Raw genomic sequence first — 23,012 nt, 5'->3', positions numbered from 1 at the left:
AACACGTTCTACATTTCTCCACTGTCAGGAGCTTTTTTCGTTTTAGACTTTTGGAACAACTCACACGTGCAGTCAGAGATCCTAACGTTTCCTCTGAGTTGGAAGGGTCTGCAAGCTGTGGCTCCGGGGCCTGGCGTGGCTCCTTATCCTGCAGGTGAGCGGCATCTGTGACAGAATGAAGCTGAAAAGGCAGCAGGAAATCCATTGTCTTTAACACGAACAGGAGAAATAAAGAAGCACTTTTAGGCACAATGCTGACTGATCCGTCATCAAGTGTTGAAATAAAGCGTTTTGTTCGATTTAACAATAACTGAAGGAAATAAAAGCTGCTGCTTTTGTTGGTTAAAACATTCAACAAACTAACTAACCCTTTCACTTCAGCCTGGATGTTTGTCCCCAAAGGGCTTTTATTTTTCTTAGAGCGTAAATATATATATATATTGTTAAAATTTTACTTATTGAAGAACTTTTAGCAGCATATTGCAGGGTGCACTATAGTATCCTCTTTATTGATAAGAAAAAAAAAAAACATATATGCAGCTTTTAAATAGCTGTTCTCTGCAGAGCCCACTACGCATGAAAGGGATATTTATATTTATGAGGATGCAACTACGGTACATGCTTTATTGTTTTCTAAATAAAGTACCTTTTAATTTTCATAAAAAACACAAGGACTCTCACAGCCTTGCATGGTTTAGAGTTTAAATTTGTTTAAAGCTGATAAAAACTGTAATTAGTCACCTTCTGCACCTTTGTCTTAACATGTAAAAATACTGATAAATAACAGTTTATTGTACTTCTTTAAGTTCCTAATTTAACTACCTAAAGTTTTCATAAACAGCATTTATTTACCACTGAGTTGTTATCTTTAATTGTAAACTTCAGGTGCAGTTAGCAGCTCTGAATATATTTTTTAAAGGTGCATAAAAGGCTCTTTTGACTGTAAAAGTTGCAGAACCGGCGCTCTAAGTTAATAAGTAAAGAGTTCAGAGGGTGAAGAAAACAGGGCTGCATAAAAATATTCTATAAATGTAAAAGGAAAACAAAGGTTGACTGTGTAAATATCCAAAATAAAAATCTTTTTTTTTCTTTTATTAAAACACCACCTAAAACAACATGATCCAGTCTTTATTAAAATCAAGACAACTGAAAGTAAAAGCAGTGATTTGAGGGAATGAGGCGGGTCATACCGCCCCCTGGTGGCTGATCGAAGAACTGACACATCAAACACAACTTTCTTTCCTCCTTTATTTATTAGATTTTTAAAAAAATACAGCTTACATCCACAGGGAGCAGATCTGGACAGCACTACATTCATGAAACACTTAGTTTTACACTAGAAACACGACGCTGACCTATGAGAAAACGACGAATCAAACCAAACTCCTCGACGGCGGCAGCCTGTCGTCTAAACTGAAGAGAAAAAAACAAAACCACAGCAAGCCGTTTGGTTTAAGGCGACTACATTCAGCGAACAACAGAATGAAATAAAATAACAATGACTAGGCCTGACTCACAGGAAGGAAATGTTGGAAATAGGATCATGGCACTTGATTTGTAAAGGCGACAACATTCAGATTGTTGCTTTTTTTTTTGTAAAAAAAACCAGAAGAAAAGTCCGATGTGTCTGATTCACCGCCTGTTCGAAGGTTTTCTGGTTCTTGGTGAAATGAAGAGGAAACGAAGAGGAACTGGACGCTGGAATGAAAGGCACTTCTGTCGCACGGGAGTGTTTCGAAAGGCTTCGACAATTTAAATTTTAAACAAAAATCTTTTTTCCTTCTTCCTCCCAAAACTTCTCTCAGCCGATTAGGAGGAAAAAAAGGACTCTCGACGTTGTGAATGAATCAAACGGTAAAACCAAAACTACAGGAAGTTAAAAACAGACCAGATCGGAACATTTACCGTTAAACAACATAAAACGGAATCGGAGAATGACATCTGTGGAAACTCCAAACCTATTTTATCGAGTCTTTCTTCTATTTAAAGCGCCATGAAAACACTTTCGGCAAAGCAGCGGCGACACATTTGTGTTTGATTGTACAGATTTTACATTTTGAAAAAAACAACAACAGGAAGATCAGGAGATCGGCACGACAGCAGAAAACTAAAATCCCTTAAAATAATCCACCACTTGGCTCTTAAGTAGCATCTATGTGAAACAACAAAGTAAACCGTAAGCAGTAAGGTGGAGGACCGGTGGAAGTACTGATCAGAGCTCGTAAAATGTGTTTAACGTCAAACAGAGAGCACGCAGGAGACCTTCAGGGAGTCTAAACGGGATAAATGTGATCAGCTGCTTCCTTTATCGATGAAGCCGAGGGTCTGCAGGCTCAGCGCTGCCACGCCACTCAACTTCATCTCACTGGAAACGGTGCGGATCGGTTAATTTATTATTATTATTTCACAGAACAGCCCTTTAAACCTACAAGTCCAGGAGTGGAGAGAAACGATGTGAGCTGATTTTACGGCGCAGCGCTGCCCTCTACAGGCACGGGACGGACAACGCAGGTTCGAACAGAAGGAAGGGGTGGAGGACTGAAAGCTAAAGGGATAGTTCAGACTCTTTGAAGTGGGGGTTCTGTGGAAAAGGCTAGGAACAGTTAGTATCTTACCTGCTGCAGATAGCTGTCTGATCGACCTCTGTTTGAATAAACTGAGCTGAAGAGCTAACGGCTAGTCTGAGCTGCTGAACTGCTGCCATCACTTTGAGGTCCACGCAAGCTCTAAATGTTAAAACTTTTACATTAAAGTCCTGCCAGGAGTGCCTCTGGCTGTACTGGAAGTGCTACAGCTAGCTGCTACTTGGGAATAATAACAGATCTGGAAGCAAATTAAAGGTCTAATTTAAGCCTTGAAGGCTTAGAAATAACGTTAAGTGATGTCACAGGATGTGTTGTGAACGACTCTCAGCTACTACCAGATCAAACTGAAGCTCAAGATCTATCAAACTCACTAAGTTACAGCTATTTTTGTGTTGGATGATGTTGAATAGCTGTGGCGACCATCTTGAACTGGGCTGACTTCAAAATCTAATCAGTTGTAGAGGCGCATCCATTAATTACTGACTGAAAGTTTCACTAAAATCCGTCGAGTAGTTAAGGAGATATTTTGCTAACAGACAAACAGTTAAAGCTGAAGCTTTAAGCAATGAGCAGCACTCAGTATGTGTTGTGAATCACTCTCAGCTACTGCCGTGCTGAGTTTTAGCTCAATATCTGCAAAACCACCTGGATTTTAGCCATTTTTGTGTTTCCTAAAGTGAGTTGGCTGTGGCGGCCATCTTGACTTTGGCCAGCTCCAAATGTTAATCAGTTGTAGATGCAGATCTGATGATCGCTTTCTGAAAGGTTCATTAAAATCCCCCTGGTGGTTGGAAAGATATTTCGCTAACAGACGCGTGACATTACTGCCCGCCTGTCTTCATGCGGGTGATGATAACCATGAAGTGTGAAACTGGCAGCGATGGAAAGGTTTACAAAACTGGTTTCAGTTGAAACAATCCAAAATATTTGAGACTGGAGTTTCTTGGACGAGCCATAAACTCGTCGATCTGGTCTGAATGAAACCATTTTTCCAGATCGAGGCCGTTCAAAAAGCTATCTGCAACAGGTAAGATAAGAGCCATTCGTAGTGGCTCAACAGAACCCCACCTCTAAGGAGCTAAAGTGCAGCTTTAATCGTCCAGACGTTCAGCAGAGGAATGTTTGCTGTGGTAACGTTCTCAGGAGGAAGGCTCCTCCAGCGCTGAGAAAAGAAAAAAAAGGCGGGGGTTGTGACGTAGTGGAGCGTCGTGGCTTCGGTTTCCTCTTCAAGGCGATGTGGCGGGGCGCCTCGGACCCGGCAGCTGGGAGCACCTGAGGTGGAAGCGGGGGCCCCGGGCTTCTAGTCGAAGCCTTGCCAGTCGCTCTGCTCCGAGTCGTACTCCGCCTCCATGCCGATGCAGCGCACCCCCTCCAGCAGCATGGGCGTGCCGTGGTGGCCGTCTGGAAGAGAGAAACCACAGAGCTGAATGTGAGCTGAATGTGAGCAGGACGCTCGCCGACCGAGGGCTTTGTGGCAAAGTTCAGCTGACATCTGACCGCACGCAGTTCTCTGCACACGGCTCGGCCCGAATCACACGGCTCATTTAGTTCTGTTTATCTTAGCTTTTCTGCAGTCTTGTGTCTTATTTAGTGTCGATTATCTTGGCTCGTATTTTAGATATTGTTGTGTTTTTTATGACTAAAGCAGAGGTCCCCAACCCCCGGATCTGGTACCGGGCCGAACAGAAAGAATAATTAACTTACAGTATTTCCGTGTTTTGTTTTGGGGTTTTTTGAGTCTGAAGGACATTTATTTAGAAAACTGACCGGATTCTCTCCACTACATCCGTCTTTGACTCCCTCTTAATGCTGTCAAAACGCTTATCGAGGTCACGTGATCCGTTACCGCTAAAAACAAACCCACAAGCAGCAAAACGAGTAAAAACCAAACGTCTCTGGAAGCCCTGGATGGGACCGTCTGGTTACTGAGAAACAGGCTCAGAGCTCCACTGATTCAGCGTTATGGTGAGTTGTATTCTTTGTGCACTTTATATTTGTGGTGTCTCTTATTTTGAAGGGCACATTTAAACACAGAGGACATCAGGGGGAGGAGAGGCTGTTATTCATGTTGATAACACAGCTAACAAAGCTGCGAGGACACGTTGGATTTACGTTTATTATGTTTTTAAAAAATACCCCAGTTTTCATGCCGGTCATATTGTTTTATTTTGTTGTATTTATCCGCCACACCTTTAAAGGCCGGTCCATGAAAATACTGTCTGATAATGAACCGGTCCGTGGAGCTGAAAAGGTTGGGGACCGCTGCTGTAAAGCACTTTGAATCGCCTTGTTGCTGAAAAGTGCTACATAAATAAATCTGACTTGACTCTTTACACATCCAACCTTTTTTTTTTACATTACACATAGGTCTCTTGAGTATTGAACATCTTTGATAATGATAGGCAACAAAGGAACACTGTCAGTACTGTTTGTTAGTAAAATCTCTCATAAACCACTGGGTGGATTTCAGTGAAAGTCTCAGGCTGTCACCACTGACTGTTCATCTACAACTGGAGGCAGCGCTGATGGCTGATCAACGTTAGCCAGCAGCAAAACGACGATGATTCAGCCAGTTTTACAGATACTGAGGTGACGTTTGCTGTGGTTGTAGCTGAGAGTCATCCTCAGAACACTCTGAGCTCCAGACTGTGCACAACGCCAGTTTACAAGGTTTCACCAAAATGGCCTCTCATCATCAGATGAGAAAAGTCTAAATCTCTGGTGTGAAGGTTGAAAACAACACAGTGTTATATTGGTTTTATTCTGCTGGTGTGTGTGTGTGGGTGAGGGGTGGAGGCGGAGCTTAACCCACTGATCTGGTTTCTATCCAGGCCTCGGTTACACACACAGACATCTGGACAGATGTTCAGGCTGTGTTACCACTCATCCTCAAATACACACATCATTTACTTTATTTACACAGATGGGTAAACACACACACACACACACACACACTCACACAACCCCTTCACCTAATTTTCCATCTGCTGACACAAATGTCAAGAATCTAACTCAGTCGCACTGAGGCAGATTTAAATGCAGATTTGTTCCAGTCTCTGAACAGCGGGACACACACACACACACACACAAGATTCTGATACACTCGTTATTTATCTTTACAGCAATCCTAAATCCTGATAAATTCAGACTCATTTCTGAATTATTTGCTCGTTAAATCTAAATCTGTTTTAATGTGGATTTAAATGGACACCAACCAGCAGGGGGCAGCAGCGCGCCAGTAAAGACACAAAGTTTGGCTATTCAGTCAGTTCTAACACAACACAAGCAAATCTAAAAAATACAAAATGTAGAGAGTCAAAGTAGTTCTTTACCATGTTTTAGAAAAATAATTGTATAAGTAAACACATTACGTAACCCAGAGAATGAAAAAAACAATTACAAACACTGACATTTAGCCAAATGAAATATACTAAAAACACATTAAGTCCTACTTTAGAGAGTAAAAAGTGTTCTTTCATCAGCTTATTTCTTCACCTACAGATATGATAAACTACTGTTAGTTTGTCTACATCAAGAATTCAAGATTATATTCAGTATAATTGGTCTATTTCAAGATAACTAATTGTTTTTAGTTTGTATTCAGTTTAAGGAAACTGACACTAGAAGGTGTTACATTTGTTTCTGCAAATTCAGGATATTTTATGGTTCAGCTGATTAAACGATAACAAAACTCTCTTGTCCCATTCTGATGGATATTTTAGGGTCTGGGTTCATCTTCCACTCTCACTGGGTTATTAAATCCTCTAAATGCTTTGGAGTTTTTCTAAAACTCTTTAAAAAAAACATAGAAATTCCCCTGCTTTTTCTAATTCAGGGATTCCCAAATGAATTAAAGGCCCCTCGTTCCTTGAAGGAATGCTTATGGCCCACCACCTCTCATTCCAGTTTTAAACTAAGATCATCACATGATGACAGATGATGAAGCTGAAGCCGTTTTTGGTCCAATGTTGTGAATCCCACATGAGATCTCACCAGACCTCGGATCACGTGTTGAGCATGACTCTCAGCTACTACCACACCAAGTTTTAGCTCCACATCTGTGAAACTGACTGAGTTAAAGCTGTTTCTGTGTTTGCTGAGGTTGATTGGCCCTGACAGCCATCTTGAATTGGGTAATCAGTTGTCGATGAACATCCAGTGATTCATTCCTGACAGTTTTATTGAAATCCAGCCACTGGTTCATGAGATATTTCGCTAACAGACAAAAAGGGTTGACGCCAAAAGGTTAATGCTCAAGTTTCAAGCAAGGATGTCGTGCCATGTGAAGTGCTCAGAGTATGCAATGTGAATGACTCCCAGCTACTACCACACCAAATTCCAGCTTCACAGCTGTCGAATTGGTTGAGTTATGGTCATTTCTGTGTTTCCAAAGATCAGTAGGCTGCGGCAACCATCTTGAACTGGACCGCCTCCTACAGTTAATCAGCTGTAGACTCACACCACGTGACTTCTTCCTGAGTGTATCATTAAAATTCGCCCAGTGGTTTATGAAATATTTTGCTAACAGACAGTGTTGACTCCAAAGTTTTAAAAACAGATACTGTGCGATCGGTCGGCGCTCAGAGTACAAAATGGGGACGACTCTCAGCTACTGCAACAGGTTTAGCTCAGTAGCTGTAAAACTGACTAACTTGAAGTCATGTTTGTGCTTTGTATAAATTTGCCTAGCTGCGGTGGCCATTTTGAATGGGGTTGATTCCAAAGGTTAATCAGCTGTAGATGTAACAACAACTTTCTGTGAGTCTGAATAAAGTCTAAGCAATGATTCATGAGAATCATCCACCGGTTTATATTCTGGTGCAGTAACAGCTTTTACAGGTGCTGCAGGTCAGACGTTTATTACTCTGAGGCGTCCGTGGACCTCACCCATGACTCTGGCGTGAACCTTGACTCTGACGCAGACGTCGTCGTTGGTCTCGCTCAGCAGCAGCACCTCCTCACACAGGACCCCCTCCTGCTGGGCCAGGTAGTTACACGTCACCTTCAGGCCCCCTGAAAACACACACACACACACACACACAGGCAGAAAAAACACACTGAGTTTCCTCTTCACACACTGTTTTTCTTTCCCGGTTGGCAGAAGCTGCAGTCAACTCCGGCCAAACCAATAATCAGGCAGCCGATCAAACGAGACGTTCTGAGGACAGCTGATTTATAGGTAGACAAACAGCAGCGCACCTGCTGCGTCAGCTGAGGCACGTACGCCGCCCCAAACACTCGGGAGTAATGCAAAGGGCGTGTCGCTGAACTCAAAGGAAAGGTCAGCGGCCTTCTTCGGTTACAGGCACATAGCGGCGTTTACCAACACGCGCCAGAGGATCGCCCTTCAGCTCGTTTTAGCAGCTTCAGAGCTGAAAGCGAAGCCGGAGTTATAAATGCTTCCGAGCACCGGGTTTCAACCCGCAGAAGTGCGGCGATGTTTGGGCCATGCTGCCTGCGAGTGAAAGACGAGTGCGGAGAATTCAGCCCACACACACGTGCACACGTTTCAGCAGCAGAGGCACATTTAGGCTGCCCGCGGGTGCAGAAGCTACCTCGGCGCAAATACCCGCTTCTTTCTCGTGTGTGACATCTAACGACGGGGGGTTAAAATGGATTTGACTGACAGAAGAAGGGAGCGGCGCTCGTCAACTACGGCGACATTCCTTTTACAAAGCATCAAGATGAAGATGCTGGTACAGTTAGGACCCTGAGAGTCCCGCGACGCAGAAAACGAGGACGAAATCACAGAACTGGACGAAACAAAATGGACTCTGACATAAAACGTGTCGCTGGGATGAGCTGACGTGCGGATCTGAGCGAGCAAATCTGCTTTTTCCACGCTTCACAGTGTCGCTCACAGGGCCTACAGGATATTACGAAAACGTGAAACGGTCATAAATTAGGATGACGATACTTGTTACAGTAAACCAACGACTCCTCTTTGCTGATGTCATCGCTACACTCACAGGACTCTTTTGTGTTGCTTTAGCATTTAGCTTTTGGCTACGCCCCTCTGGGGCAAATATATTACTGGCACCTGTTTCCATTTGCAGTTTACCGCAGTACTTTGGGACTACGGTATACTTTTTGTATTTTTTTGCTCAGCCCTGGCGTGATAATGAACACAGAATGGCGTTTTGTCCCCACGTCTGTGTGATAAAGAGGTCAGCCCCAGGCATCAAGAAATAATGACATTTAGGTGTTAAATTTTAAAAATTAATGAATTCTCTGCACGATTAGACACTTTTAAGGTGAAAATATGTTGATTATGTCATAAAAATAAACACAGAAACAAAAAATTAAGGATCTACAAACCCTTTAAAGGAACACGTCACCTTATCACACAACTAAGATCAGATTTAAACTAAGATCAGATTTTAAAAACAATGTTTACGCGAGCGGTTAGTGGATGATTCTCAGCTAGAAAACCACATTCCCCCCTAATTCATAAAATAATAAGCAGCAAGCTGCATGTTTAATCAGTTTATTTATCCTTTCTGTTTTTGACGGGTTTCTTGCTTACAGCTTTATTAAAACCTTGGCTCCCACTAATTAATACAGCGAATGAAGACAACAAACCTTTTCAGGTCTTCCCTTTATTTACCTGCACTTTTAATTATGGTTTAGTGTGAATGATGGCACAAAAAGACAGAACTGACATGCCCTTGAGGCATCAACTGAATGACAATAATCAGACACAAAAAAAGCTTTTCATCTCTAATTAGGTAATTTATCAGAAGGTCGGGTTAATAAAGGAACAGATGATGGTTGAGGACAGAAGGTTTAATTTCATTCTAACGTGAACAGAGACGTCTTTTTTTCTTTTGCAGAGAGCTGCTCAATTTAAAATATATAAAAGGTGTATGTTTAAGCCTGTTTGAAAGACTGAGAACATTTGGCATTTCTTGAAGAAAGGCATGTCGCCCACCGCCTTTCATGGCAGAGTTTTAAACTAAAATCATCTCACCCTGAGAGACGATGAGTTACGTCCGCTTTGGTGAAATCTTGGAAATAACGTTACGTTCGAACTTAAGCAATGTTGCAGAAGTTTCCGTGTTGGGAATGACTCAGGACGGGCAGTGAGCTCGGAGTATTCGAAGTTTGGTTGACAACTCACCGAGAAATAAGCGACTCGGATTCTCTTGTTACAATTTAATGTTTAACGTTACTGAGACACGAGCCGTAATCCGACCCGTCAGATTGGTTTCTGTGGAGTCTGGAGACCCGAGTGAACACCTCAGACATTCATCTGTGACAAGATTACACAGTTAGAAGGCAACATAGGAGTCATCTTGTGTCATTTGCTCTGCAGTTAATATTACTGAAAGGAAAAGACGGAGCGGCAGTGATCTCCCACTGAGTCGTTTATCTCCTGACGAATTTAAAGCATGTCCTTCCATCAACTTGTGTCTTCTGTCAGGCAGCAGCGCTCATCATAACACCAGCTCACCCACAGGCTCCGTCAGCCCGTTCAGCTGGTGACCTAAAGGTTGGTGGTTCGAGCCCACCCAGGGACATGACCTCTACTATTTAATTATGTTTCTCCTTTCAGGTACAAGTTAGTGACACAAAGATAGCAGTAACTTTGCATTTATAGCATTACAGAAGGACCTATTTGAAAAAAAAAAAAGTTTAGAAGCTTATATTTTCAGTTTTTAATTAACTGCCCTGACGTTTCCACTGACTGTGTCGCACATTAAACTCTTCAGATTCACACCATATCTTTTTTACTTTATTTTTATTTACCATATTTTCCGGACTATAAGGCGCACTTAAAAGCCTTCAGTTTTTAAAAAAAAAAACCCAGTTCCCCTTATAATCCGGAGCACCTCATATATGTAAGAAGTCGCAATGTTTTAGTACTAAGTAGTAGAAGAAGTAATTTAATTTGGTCATTAAGCTGATAAAACCAGATTCTATACACTTGTCATAATATACTGATCTGATTGGTGGACTTTCATTCAAGACCACACCCACTTGCTAGCCTCTCATGTCTCTGTGGCGCAATCGGTTAGCGCGTTCGGCTGTTAACCGAAAGGTTGGTGGTTCGAGCCCACCCAGGGACGAAGTGAACTTTTGTTATATCACTCGGTCTTTGCCGTGTTGAATATGCTGATGGAGATTCTCAGTCATGCAGGACATGAGGTTGTATATGTAAGAAGTTGGTTAAACTACAAAGCTGCACCGCTTGCAGCATTAAGGCTCAGTTATAATCACTCAAGGCTCCGCGGACCTCAGCGAGCGTTGGAGGTGTTTATACTTGACACTTACATCGGTGCAGTATTCTCCAAAAAGACGGGGCTGTTTTCTTTCACTTAATGCGCCTCGTAGTCCGGTGCGCCTTATATATGACAAAAGTTTGAAAATGGACCATGCATTGACAGTGCGCCCTATAGTGCAGAAAATACCGTATTTTTATGCAGAAAAGGAACATACAGACATGAGGGCTAGGGGCACGTGACAGACATTTCCATTGTTCAGCATTTACAGGCACATTACTGTTCAAAGTCCCAAAAGAAGAAAAAAAACACAGTAAAATACCTGGTATAGCTCAATCAGGGCAGCATGAATATTTTAGATTCGCTACAGTAACCTATTATAAGTCTTTAGCTGTGAAACTATTCCATTTTTCCCCAGAGTCTCTCTCCTTTCTCCTTCTGGAGCCGCATTCAAAAAGTCAGCATCTCCATGTTGTGAATCAGGTTTATAATATTTATGAAGAGCTTCGGGGTGGGGGAGTGGGGGAGCTTTGCTGAAGCCAGCACTTAGTAATTGCCTTCCTGCTAGCATTCATAAATATCTTCAACAAGTATGTATCGCTTATACTGAGTCCTTCACAGAGTATTCTGAGGTACATAGAGATATATGTGCTGTAAACCAACCTAGAATCAGAGGACTAACATTAAAAACACATGGCTTTTTTTCTTATAAAGCCTTGTTGATGCTTTTTGCCACTAACACTTTTGTAAGTCTGTCTACACTTTCGGTGCTGATGTCCATTTCCAGAGCGCTCTTTGAGCACAGAGCACCGACATTCACTAAACACTTTATTGTTGTCAGCCGCGCTGGTTAAACAGGAGCTGAGGAACTCCGTCCGGACAGACGCGCTCTGCTGCCCGCGTGTTTCTCTCTGTTTAAATAAAGCTGCAGCATATGGGCCACTGCTCGGCGCCTGTTACACTGCAACATGATCCGACGACGACCAAGGGCAAAGGTTTCTCACTGCATTCAAATCTTAGAAGAGGAGGCTTGGTAAATATTGCGCTGATGTCATTAAACATGGTGGACAGCATGGAAATCCAAAATTAAAATGAGAGATTAGGCTTTGGTTCTAGAAAATGTGACAAATTTTGACGTCTGGCTTCCCCCCCCAAATCTTTAGCTCAGAATGATCAAATTTGCATCCAGAGTTAAATTTAATGTATTTATTGTGTCAGGATTCGGTTCTACTGTCTGTTTCTTTTTGTATTTAGTGTTTAATTCTGGTTTCTCTTGATTTGGGTTTATTGTTGTCTTCATGTTTTGTCTTGTTCTCTGTGCCTCTGTCATCATTCACTTCTCCTCAGTCTATCTCTCGTCTGCCTGCCACGCCCATCTACACCTGCCCCAAGTTTTGTAATCATTTCACCTGTCCTGTGCCCACTTCCCCTAATTACCTCCTGTCTTTAAAACCCGGTCATCTCCTCCACTTACTCGCTGGTCCGTTGTCCCTTCATGCGCTGTCTGGTTGTCCCTCTCGCCTTGTGTCCCAGTCTTAGATTTTGGTTTTGTTTAGTTTTTAATAAATTAGTTTCTTTTAATTTAAAGCAAAGAGTCTGTGCTCTGGGTTCATCTCTCTCTCCACGGCTCATGACATATTAAGCCGGTTTTGGTGAACGATAGAGTTTTTTTCCATTAACTGGTAGATCTTTTACAAGCTGAAAGCCTATTTGAAATGCAAACTGCTCCAATATAGTTTGTATTCTTCCTTCCTGGTGGTCCATGAACTCACCCTCTGGTGCCAGTTTAATGTCGGTGATCCGGAGGTGTGGATTGGGGACTGGAGCTGGACACACATCTTTACCCAGAGCGGGGACCTCCGGCAGCGTGAACACTATTTCATAACGGTGCTGCGTCTTCAGGAAGCCAACCTGGAAAGAAAATAAATAACTATGGCAGTTATTAGAATACAGTTCTGCCTTTCACCATCACAGCGTTGGTCGCGCTGCGCCACTGTGACAGAGCGACAGGTGGAGAGGGAAAACGAACAGAGATGTTTATACAAGCGGCACCTGTAGCCCAGGGGATAAAGTGCTCATCACTTCATTCGAAGGCTGCTCCAGACCCCCCCGATTCATATGCTGATGTGCTTTCCGTTAAGAAACTAAACATCAAATTAGCCACCGATGTGTTCCTCACCCGTAATTCCCTTTGAATAACCGCGCCGGCGAATTTCACGTAAAAAGAAGTGGAAAACAGGTTTCAGCCTGGCCTCACGATAGAGAGTCTATTAAAGGTCCGCAAATAAAAGGCAAACAAAGCTCAAAAATACAGAGAATTCATTACAGAACATCGCTCTGATAAACCACAGTGTAGCTCCCAAGAATTGTGTTTTTAAAGACCTGAATTTACAACAAGTTGAAGTGAAGTCAAATAAAATAACTTTGTTTTACGTTTGGATGTGTTATATTGGTAAATCATTATCTGATTTAATTGCAACTACGTAGTTTATGACAAATTAGAGCTTGGTAAAATATTAACCTTTACTTACGTTTGTAGACCTGCTGGCAAATGCCTATACAAGTCTTAGAGTTTAATATGTCACATGTTTAAGTGACATAAACGGAGTTAAATATAAAACTTCAGCTTGGTGCTGAGCAAGAAAAAGAGATGCAGACGTTCTTGCTGAAAAATCATTTCCTCTTAGCAGCCTCTTGTCATTCCTCAGATTTTATTTATTTCTACACATCTTACAGAATCTCAAAAAATCTAACTTTGAGTCTTCAGTCACAAAGTTTACTGATGAAGCCAGTAAAGCTGAAGAATCATCTGATTCCAGCGAGCGGCTGACTGGCTGGTCCATCTGAATACGATAATCTTTGATGTGGCAGGACTGTGCCTTGCAGTCGCAACAACTGTGGTTTAGTTAACCATTTTGATATTGCTGTGGATGTTTAACTTCATATTTAAAGAAATGACTCAAGCGTTGGCAGCAGGGAAATTTATTTGACCAATCCGGATGTCTAACTGAGAGAGCAGCATGGCAAAAAAGGGACACAAGATTATACTCTCAAACAGGGATGGGCAGTGATTTTTGAATATTTCAAGTCTAGTGAAAATGGTGGTTTTCCAGTTGAGGTGTCGTTTTTCCAACACAGCAACCTCTTGCATCTGCTTATGGATTAGGGGTTTATTTTGAAAGGTTTGTAAAGTGGAAACCATGGTCACGGGTGAGCTCAGCCAGAGTCTGTGCATCCCCCTCCATTACCTCATTGATCCATAAAAATGAGGTAATTTAAAAATCCCCAGCTAGCAGATTAGTAGCAGCACAAAGCCTCTGTTTCATTAGAGGGTTTTGCAGCTGCAAGATTTAGGTTGAGTGAAGTTTAAATCAGCGTAAGTCTTTTTCCCAACCACGTGGACACAGCCATTTTTTTAAAGCAAAAACATGAAACTGGCAATGGGCCGAAATCATAAAGTGTCAGCTGAGATTAGCGCTGATTAAGGCAGGACCAGGGGAAACATGACGGGATGGGTGATCACACATTCAAAGAAAAATCTAATAATTACAAACAAATTTAAAGAATGTTTTTGCTTTAAATGTCCATCCCTGCTCTCGAACAGACATCCTCTTCACAGATGAGCATGTTTTTATAACACTGGTAGACATTCGGACTCCAAGCAGGTTTCAACTTTTGGTTTCAAACAAAGTTAGAATATACACTGCTTGACCAAAATAAAATGTCGCCACCTCGATTTAACTAAGCATATAAGTACAAGCTTTCTATTGGATAATTACTGCATGGGTGATTATGTTTCAGCAGTTATTTAACCCCAACTGGTGCAATGAGCTGCTTTCCTAAAAAAACATGTCAAAAGACTCTGTGGTCGTGGAAAAGATGTCAGTGTGTTTGAGAAGGGTCAAATCATTGGCATGCATCAAGCAGAGAAAACATCTAAGGATATTGCAGAAACTACTAAAATTGTATTAAGAACTGTCCAACGCATTATTAAAAACTGGAAGGATAGTGGAGACCCATCGTCTTGGAGGAAAAAATGTGACCGGAGAAAAAATCCTGAATGATTGTGATTGGCGATCCCTTAAACGTTTGGTGAAATCATATCGGTGAAAAATTAACGCAACACTGGATGGAAATAAATCTTATGACATTACAGAAGCTATTCGAAATAATGCCACAACAAATGTGTGCTGTAATCAAAGCTAAGGGCGGTCCAATGAAATATTAGAGTGTGTAACCTTTTTTTTTTGTCCAGGCAATGTATTCTGACTTCATTTCCCTTAAGCCAGTGGTGTCCAACCCTGGTTCTAGGGGTTTCTCTGCTTCTACACACCTGATCTGAATGACTGAGTGACTAACAGGCTTCTGTAGAACTTGAAGACCTGCTGACAAACAGAGAAACAACTAAAACCTGCAGGATAGAGGCCCTCAAGGACCAGGATTGGGCACCAAATGCAAGCCTGAGTTAAAAAGAACTGTCCACTTTTATGGTTTTATCTCAACATCAACTGAATATCTTGATCATCTGAACTGCTGTCCTTTCAAATTTAACAGATCTGCTTTGTGAACCGTAACGAACATCCTTTGTGTTCTCATATTTACAGTCTCTGTGACTGAACATAAAATTGAAAGAGCAGCAGAAAGTTTCGAAGAAGTAAAAGAGAAAAAAAAATTCATGAAGAGGAATCGTCCCAGCGCTGAGCGTATACCCTCAAGAAAGAGACAGGATATAAAGGAGAGACAGAGAGGGCGACAGCGGGGACGTGCAGGCAATGAAAGATAACACAAAAAGCCCCCCAGCAAAAAGCCGGGGACGGCAGCTTCGCCCCCGCACAGCAACGGGCAGAGGTGAGCCTCCAAACAGCATTAAGAAAAGGGAACACTGAGGAAGAAAAACAACCATTCTGTGAACGGAGTTTCACACATGATCTGAGTCTGTACACTGTCTATCAAACCTTTACATTTAATGCTAAACAATGTGTGGAATAAAGGTTTTGCAAAGAAGAGAGTGCTTAATAGACTCAAATAAATCATCACTGTAGAGATTTTTCAGCCTGGAAGCAAGTTAACAGACCTAATGTGTCACATCATCATTAACAATAGGTGTGTGACATACTAAAAAGGAACTGGGTCACTCTCTGAGACAAACTTCATCATTCAATAAACTTGGGTTTGCTTTCCTATTTCACCAGAACACTGATTACCACTGCTAAAGACAGGAAAACCTTACAACAAAGATCATTTGGAGGAAATAACTGAAAAGTCACGCAACCAATGAGAGACTGATTAATAATTTCTCCGTGAGAGGTTCAAGCCTGGTCTCATTTTAATAATACTTCCGCAGAAAATTAATTTCAACGCAACTTTATAAAGTCGGCTTTATTTATTACCAACACACAGCTTGAGCAAATTTAAGTCGCACAATAATCAAAGCCGCCGGTTAATGAACAACACGAGGAACGGCAAATTAAAGTGCCAAGGCAGGCACCGTTGCTGATAAATAAGCCCCTTCGAGACGTGCGCCGCATTTCATTAAACGGTCATATGTGAACGAGCATACGGCAGGCCATTGTTGCTTATAATCAAACCACACTCCTATCTGTAATTACAAATTTAGACATCAATAACAGTCTCCCTACTAGTCAGAATGATGTCTTTACTGGTCAATTAAAAAGAGTAACAGATATATTTAAAAAGTTTCTATAACTGAGACTGTAATATCTAAAAATTCTTAAAGTTAGGAAGTTAGCTCGGTATGACAAACTTGCATTAATCAATTTAAATCAGTAAAAATAAAACCATTTCAGATAGTCAGGTCATTTATCACATTTACAACATTTCAGAACTCTCAAAAGTCATTCTTTACGGGACAAATGGTGTCATTTCTCCTTTCATGTGTATTTGGGCTTTCAGCTTCAGATATCTTACAGGAAATGCTTCCCATCTAGAATGGACATGTTGGATTTCTGAAATAGCATTATTACAGGTAGAAACTCTCATTTAAGATATCCTCAATGTAGACATAACGAGCCATAAATTTTGTTTTATTTAAACTAAATTATCATAAAATGGTGTCCTGTTTGTATTTAAAGTATATTTATTTTGTCATTATATTGTTGGTGATGTCTGAAATTGTTTTTTAACTAGCTATAATATGAATACTTATTATTTTCAATGACATTTTAAGGCACTTTCCTAAACATTTTCATGTGTCAGCAAAGATGAGCCCCTCTTTTTTAATGTGTAAGTCTATCGTTACATGTCAACTGTTTCAGTTCTGTGACTACCTACCTTGGTGGCTTAGAGACATAACAGCATCACGTTGACCGCAACTCTCATGTTGCCTCGGTTTATTTGTAAATTTAAACTTTAAAGATTAATAGATTCCTCGGTGGATAATATATTCATTTTGACAAGGAAGAACTGAATTATAGATACTTGCTTTGACGATCCTGTCTAACTAAAATATGAAAAACTGGCTCGCTGTATCGACACACTGGAGATTTTTACTAACTTTTCACCTTGGCAACTTGACTAAGTTATGTATATTTTTTGATGCAACACAAATTCTATCAAGTCAAACACAGTTGCACTGCTTGATCAAAATGAAACAGTTAAAGTAGCTCAACACAGAAGACAACCTTTTACATTTTCTGTCTAAAGGGAAGTATTTCCACCTCTAACATGAAACAAATACGAAGCTACAATAGAGAAAATCTGTATTGCAAAAAAGGCTAAGTAAACTTTCTGACTATTAAAACTCTAGTATCCACTATTTCTTTGTCTGTTTTAAAATTTCAGGGTTTTTTTCTAAGGATGCAGTGTATATTTATCACCTAATCTAAAATGACTGGGAAGAGCTGAGTTTGCTTTTTGTTTTTTCATAATGAGTAACACTTTTTAACAGTTCTGGATACGGCTTTTTCATACCTCCCTGCTTTTAACCCAAAGGTGACCACACACACACATCGTTCATCGGCCCTTAATCTGTTTACACACTGTAATGTTATTAGAGTTCAACAGGGTGAAAACTTATTGATTGTCTGTAAAGCAGCTCTCAATCTTATGTCCGTTGATGGGAAAGCCTCTAAATATTGGTTTTTGTGTCCTGTGTTAGAAAGGATTTAAATGACACAATGGGTGGCTTCTGAAGCAGCAATTCTTCAGATATCTGAACCACTGGTGGATGCTAATTTCCATCATCTTGCTTCATGACAGTAATCAGAAACTGATTATACTCAGGGAAAAATGATGTGTTGTTTATGCGAAGCCCCACACTGTGCTTCAACACGCGGAGATGCTGAAATTCAAATAATCTTCAGCAAATATGACATTCATATAGCTGTTTTATGCATGCCATTTCCAACCCACATACTCCCCAACACATCTCTGCTCTGTCTGCAAGGATCAGAAACCCCTCCCTCCTCTACTGGCTGTTTCCATAGCAACCTCCCCCCTCCTCCTCCTCCTATCTCTGCGAAGAGCCACGGCGGCGCTGGCCTGACTGTACTCTATGCCCACTCCTGTATATCTGAAGAGCTTTGAGAAGCACTCGCACATAAACATGCCAGTTTGTAACTGTGAGGGTCACAGCCAAGACACACACACTTCAAGCAAGCGTATCCATCTGTGAACTGGTTTTAACACTTTCAGAGGCTCAGATAAAGTGCTTTGAGAAAAAAAAACAACAACAACAACTTTTGGCGAGTGAACAGAAATAAAATGATAGTCGGAGTAACATCCAGGGTTATTTGTCTCATATCTGTGATCTAAAACAGAAACAGAGGTGAAAAACAAGGCTAAATTAAATAAAGAAGGTATTAATTAGGCCTTCCAAACAAAAAGCAACATGAGTTGACCCGAACCAGGCAGAAAACGAGAACAGAGACACTTCAGTGTTCTGGCAGACATCATTTTAGGACGTCTTCCACATGCGTGCAGCAGATTGTTTCAATAAGCCATCCTGTAAGATTCAGCTACTTGAGATGCATTTCATCTTCTGTGCCAGCTGCTTGAACAGAAACAACTTCACAACATATTGTCTGTGTGCACGTCTTTACTTAAAAACTCAGTCTGGTGATGAACTGCTTGGATTTGAACTTTTGGACAATGTTTTTGTGCGAGGCTTCCTGAGGCACAGAGGCGTTTTCAGCTACATTATAGTATTTATATTGTCTGTAAGGTTTAAAGGGTTTGCCAGCTAGTTACTGAACAAGTTCGAACACAAAGAGCTGAAGTTGAAAGGCCATAAACTTGACTTCAGTTGACTGAGTTGGAGCCATGTTCGTGTTTGCCAAGGTCGATTAGTTGTGGCAGCCATCTTGAATCAGGTTAACGCCAAACGTTAATCAGTTGTAGATCTACACCTAGTGATTACTTTCTGGTATTCATTCAAATCCATCCCCTGGTTCATGAGCTATTTTCCTAACAGACAGACCTAAAGTGAACACACACAGACACATACAATTACATGATCACCCACCTGTTAAGGCAATGGGCAATAATAAACCTCATATTACCAGTAAAGGTGGCGTACATACTGAGGAACTATTTACACATCATTTCTCTGCAGTGTATTCTTTAGCTAACAAAATATTTAAATCTGTAAAGACTGACAACTGTATGGAAGGTTTTTTTTCCCCACTTGTGAATATTTTTTCTCACTGTATAATAATGAGCACCATTTTTTATACGATTCACAGAAAAATGTCAGCAACATTTGTTTGTCTATGATTGTAGATGATGTAATTTCAGACACACACCTGGACGCTCCAGAGCACCACATTGACAACATTTGCTGCTCATACATACTGATGATCAGTTAATCAATATGTCTGATTAGCAGCTCTTGGCTGAAACTCACTCTTGTAATTTATATAGAATAAGTAAGGGTGGACTTTTCACCCACTGCTTCTGGATTTTGGTTTAGTTTGTGTTAAATACAGTAAATATAGGTGAAATATGCCACAAGCTGCTGTTTATTCACTCGTTTTTTTGTACCCAATTTATCCTCTTCCAGCTCACCAGGGGCTGGGGTCTATCCCAGTTGTCATTTGTCATTCAGAAGGAGGCAAGGTGCACTTTGAGCAGTGAATTACTGAGCAATCCACATTCAACCCTAAAGTCAAATACCCGGTTAGGCCATCAAACATAATGGTGCTGAACTGAAAAAGGAAACTGGAAGAAAACTCTATGAATGCACGGGAAGAACATACAAACTCCACACAGAAAGACTTAATCACTGTTCTGCCTGTTGCACATCTGAGGTTGTAAATGGTAAATGGACTGTACTTTTATAGCACCTTTCTAGCCCACCAGGCGACTCAAATCGCTTTACAAGACAGTCACTTACCCATCCACACACATTCATACAGCTCTACAGTCTAATCGGTGCTTTAAACTCCATTCATACACCAATAGGGCACAGTGAGGGATTCAACATGTGACTGCTACCAGGAATCAAACCTCCAACTCTCTCATTGAAGGACGGCTGCTCTAACCACTGAGCCACAGACTGGTTGTAGTTACCCGTCTTCAAGACCAGAGGCCTCAAGCATATACTATAAAGCAGGATGAGTGTATCCAGTGTTTCTTTAAGAGATCTGGCTAAAGAAAACCCAACAGTGAAGACTGTGTTGAGTAATAGAAAAGCTGGTTGTTAACTCTGTAAGTCAAGCCAGGCCTTCTGACTCTGAATATGTGCCTGTTTATGTAAAACAGGTGAAGTTGGCATCAGCCAATAATAATAATGAGTCCTCATGATGAATAGAGAGAGACAATGTGGTTCCATCTTGTGATGCATTCGTGTGCAGTCTGATATTAAAGATTCGTTCTCGCAAAAGCGTAATGAATTACAACTTCTTTTTTTTTTTAAAGCTGTCAACTGGGGTGGCAAGGCATGGTTGGGAGGCTTTACATGTTTTACTATCTAATCTTGAAACTTCAACAGGTCGGGAGCAGGTTAAGTTTCCAGCAAAAGTTACCATGGTGACAGACCCAGGTGCGAAATGAACAGGTTCTGCAATACAGAAAATCCCAAACTGAAGCCACTAATCCTGCTTTGTACTACAGGCTGCTAGTGTTGACTGAATGATTAAGTCCAACAAGTCAAAAGATTAAAACCTGAAAGAAAGTGTTCTTTTATTTTATCTCAGCAATATCTACTTCGTATATATTACTTTCCCATCTTTTCATTACAACAATAAATACCTAAAATATATAAGTCAAGGACAAAAAATAATAACAGCTACACAGAAATAAACAAACTTGACATTAAGTGAGCATTTAAAAAGAACATAATTTATTGTTAAAACCCATTTTCACTATCATAATCAATGTAACCAACTAATGTCTGCAAGAAAAATAAAGTTAATAGTCATTTATGGTCAAACTTAAGACACAAGGAAAGTTATTGGTACATAAATATCTGCGTCTTTTCATTGTTTGGCTCTTCACCTAAACACCCAAAGGCTTTACAAGCCGACAGCAGAGGACAGATGAGTCTAATATTATTGTTCTAAACCTTTATAGCCAACAGAGGAGATTAACTGTGATAAGAAGACTTTAATCTCTTCCTGAATGTTTTGTAGATAAGAGCCATCCATATTCACAGAAACTATAGGGAATTGGCACATTAGATTATAGATGTCCTTTCAAATATCATATCCATATTTAAAAAAAAAAAAAGTTGTAGCCATTTTGGTCAAACCAATGTTTTCTTATGTGATGTGAGTTTGTGTTGTGAATGACTCTCAGCTACTATCATATCAAATGTTAGCTCAATATCTGTAAAACTGACTGCGTTATAGACATTTTTGTGTTTCTTTTAATGTCAGTTGACTATTGCAGCCAAGTTCATCCAATGGGTCATGATATACATGATAACAGACGCCCTTTGCGTACACAGATATGGTCAAAAACATCATCACTCTGCCTTTGCCTTCCAGTAGTGGGCAAGTATCAGTATCTAACACAAGGTAAAATAAAATAGATTTCCTCCTGTACCTTCAGTATAAGGTGATAGACTATTACACACCTTGACCATGAAGTTGCCGTCATCCTCCAGCGTCACCATGACAACAGAGTCATGTAGCTTCTCGTCAAAGTGAACGTGGGTTGGGGCTCCGGCGGAAGGCGGTTCCTCTGTGAAGCGCACGCCTCCCATCTTTGCACAACCTACAAAAAAGGAAAGGATCAGCTGGCATGTAGATGGTCGCAATGATTCCCTTTAAAGGAAATAGAAACACACTAAGTGGATCAGTTGTATCCTTTTAAAGATGTAATGAGCAGCATCTAATGGTCAGAATGATGTTTAGATTATATTCATCTGTATCATCACGGGGGAATCTGACTATTCTCACATTCATAATTTCAGAACCAAATCAAGAGATATAAGGAGATATCCTCAGCCAAAGTACAGTATCACTTTTCAGACTTCTATCCTTCGTTCTCTGTGAGATCTCAGAGTCACAAAAAGGATTAAAAGAGTTCAGGCTTCCAAGCTAAACATATTCTTTGTTGCTCTTCCATGACATTGATATTCACTGTTCTTCTGGACAGATGTTCAATCACAGCATGAGGGAATGAAAACAACTTCTCCAAATAAACTTCCCCGTCCCTGAAATCAAATTTCTGAGAAAAAAAAAATGTTTGTCCCAATTTCTACTCAGAGGACTTGAACATAAGTGCATCTCTTTCCCAGAGAGTGGCTGTGTAAAACACATAAAGTAGATAAACAAAAAGACATTGATAAATCGTACAAAAAGATTATGGCCAAACAACATCTTTAATGTTTATTAAACCATCTATTAATATGATCATGCCTTTTAAAAAGCACTTCAGTTTGTCACTTGAATTTTAAAATTATTTTCCCACAGAAACATGATCTGTTGTAGTGTGTTGGAAATTTAACATACACAAAAATGAGGCTTAGTGCCACATTTATCAAACTGACAGCTTATTGATCTTGCAGTTACCCAGTTATACGCATTTTCTACAATATAAATAATTAAACGTACGTAAACCTGTAATATTAGCTGATCCGCGTGATCAGGTTGAAGCACACTTTCAGTATTTGTTGCTGTTTAAACCGATGCTGCAGCAGTTCTTCTGACCAGCAGGTGTCGCTAATAATAAAAACATTACTGCTAAACAGCAGGAATGACACAAGAAGAAGAGCTGTACACCAAAAGAAGTGAAGACAAGG

The 23,012-nt window shown here is 40.7% G+C and overlaps 1 protein-coding gene and 1 non-coding gene across 3 annotated transcripts in view; one reads left to right on the top strand and one right to left on the bottom strand.

Annotated features, from left to right (window-relative positions):
- Positions 1-1,234: 1,234 nt before the first annotated feature.
- The window catches only part of lg7h20orf27 (linkage group 7 C20orf27 homolog), a 32,276-nt gene continuing 10,498 nt past the window's right edge, over positions 1,235-23,012 (bottom strand). For both annotated transcript variants that reach the window (XM_017433153.3, XM_037976560.1), the window contains exons 3-6: positions 21,843-21,982; positions 12,580-12,718; positions 7,473-7,598; positions 1,235-3,986 (exon numbers count right to left, since the gene is read on the bottom strand). In XM_017433153.3, the coding sequence (XP_017288642.1) occupies positions 3,886-3,986; positions 7,473-7,598; positions 12,580-12,718; positions 21,843-21,982 (506 nt within the window). In that variant the 3' untranslated portion in view covers positions 1,235-3,885. The remainder of the gene's footprint in view (positions 3,987-7,472; positions 7,599-12,579; positions 12,719-21,842; positions 21,983-23,012) is intronic.
- trnan-guu lies at positions 10,581-10,654 on the top strand. The gene has a single exon. It is a non-coding gene; the product is annotated as a tRNA-Asn (tRNA).

This window comes from Kryptolebias marmoratus, linkage group LG7 (genome assembly GCF_001649575.2).
Source record: "Kryptolebias marmoratus isolate JLee-2015 linkage group LG7, ASM164957v2, whole genome shotgun sequence".
NCBI classification, from domain to species: domain Eukaryota; kingdom Metazoa; phylum Chordata; class Actinopteri; order Cyprinodontiformes; family Rivulidae; genus Kryptolebias; species Kryptolebias marmoratus.
The sequence above is the reverse complement of the archived record's forward strand: the minus strand, read 5'-3'. Positions and strand labels throughout refer to the sequence as shown.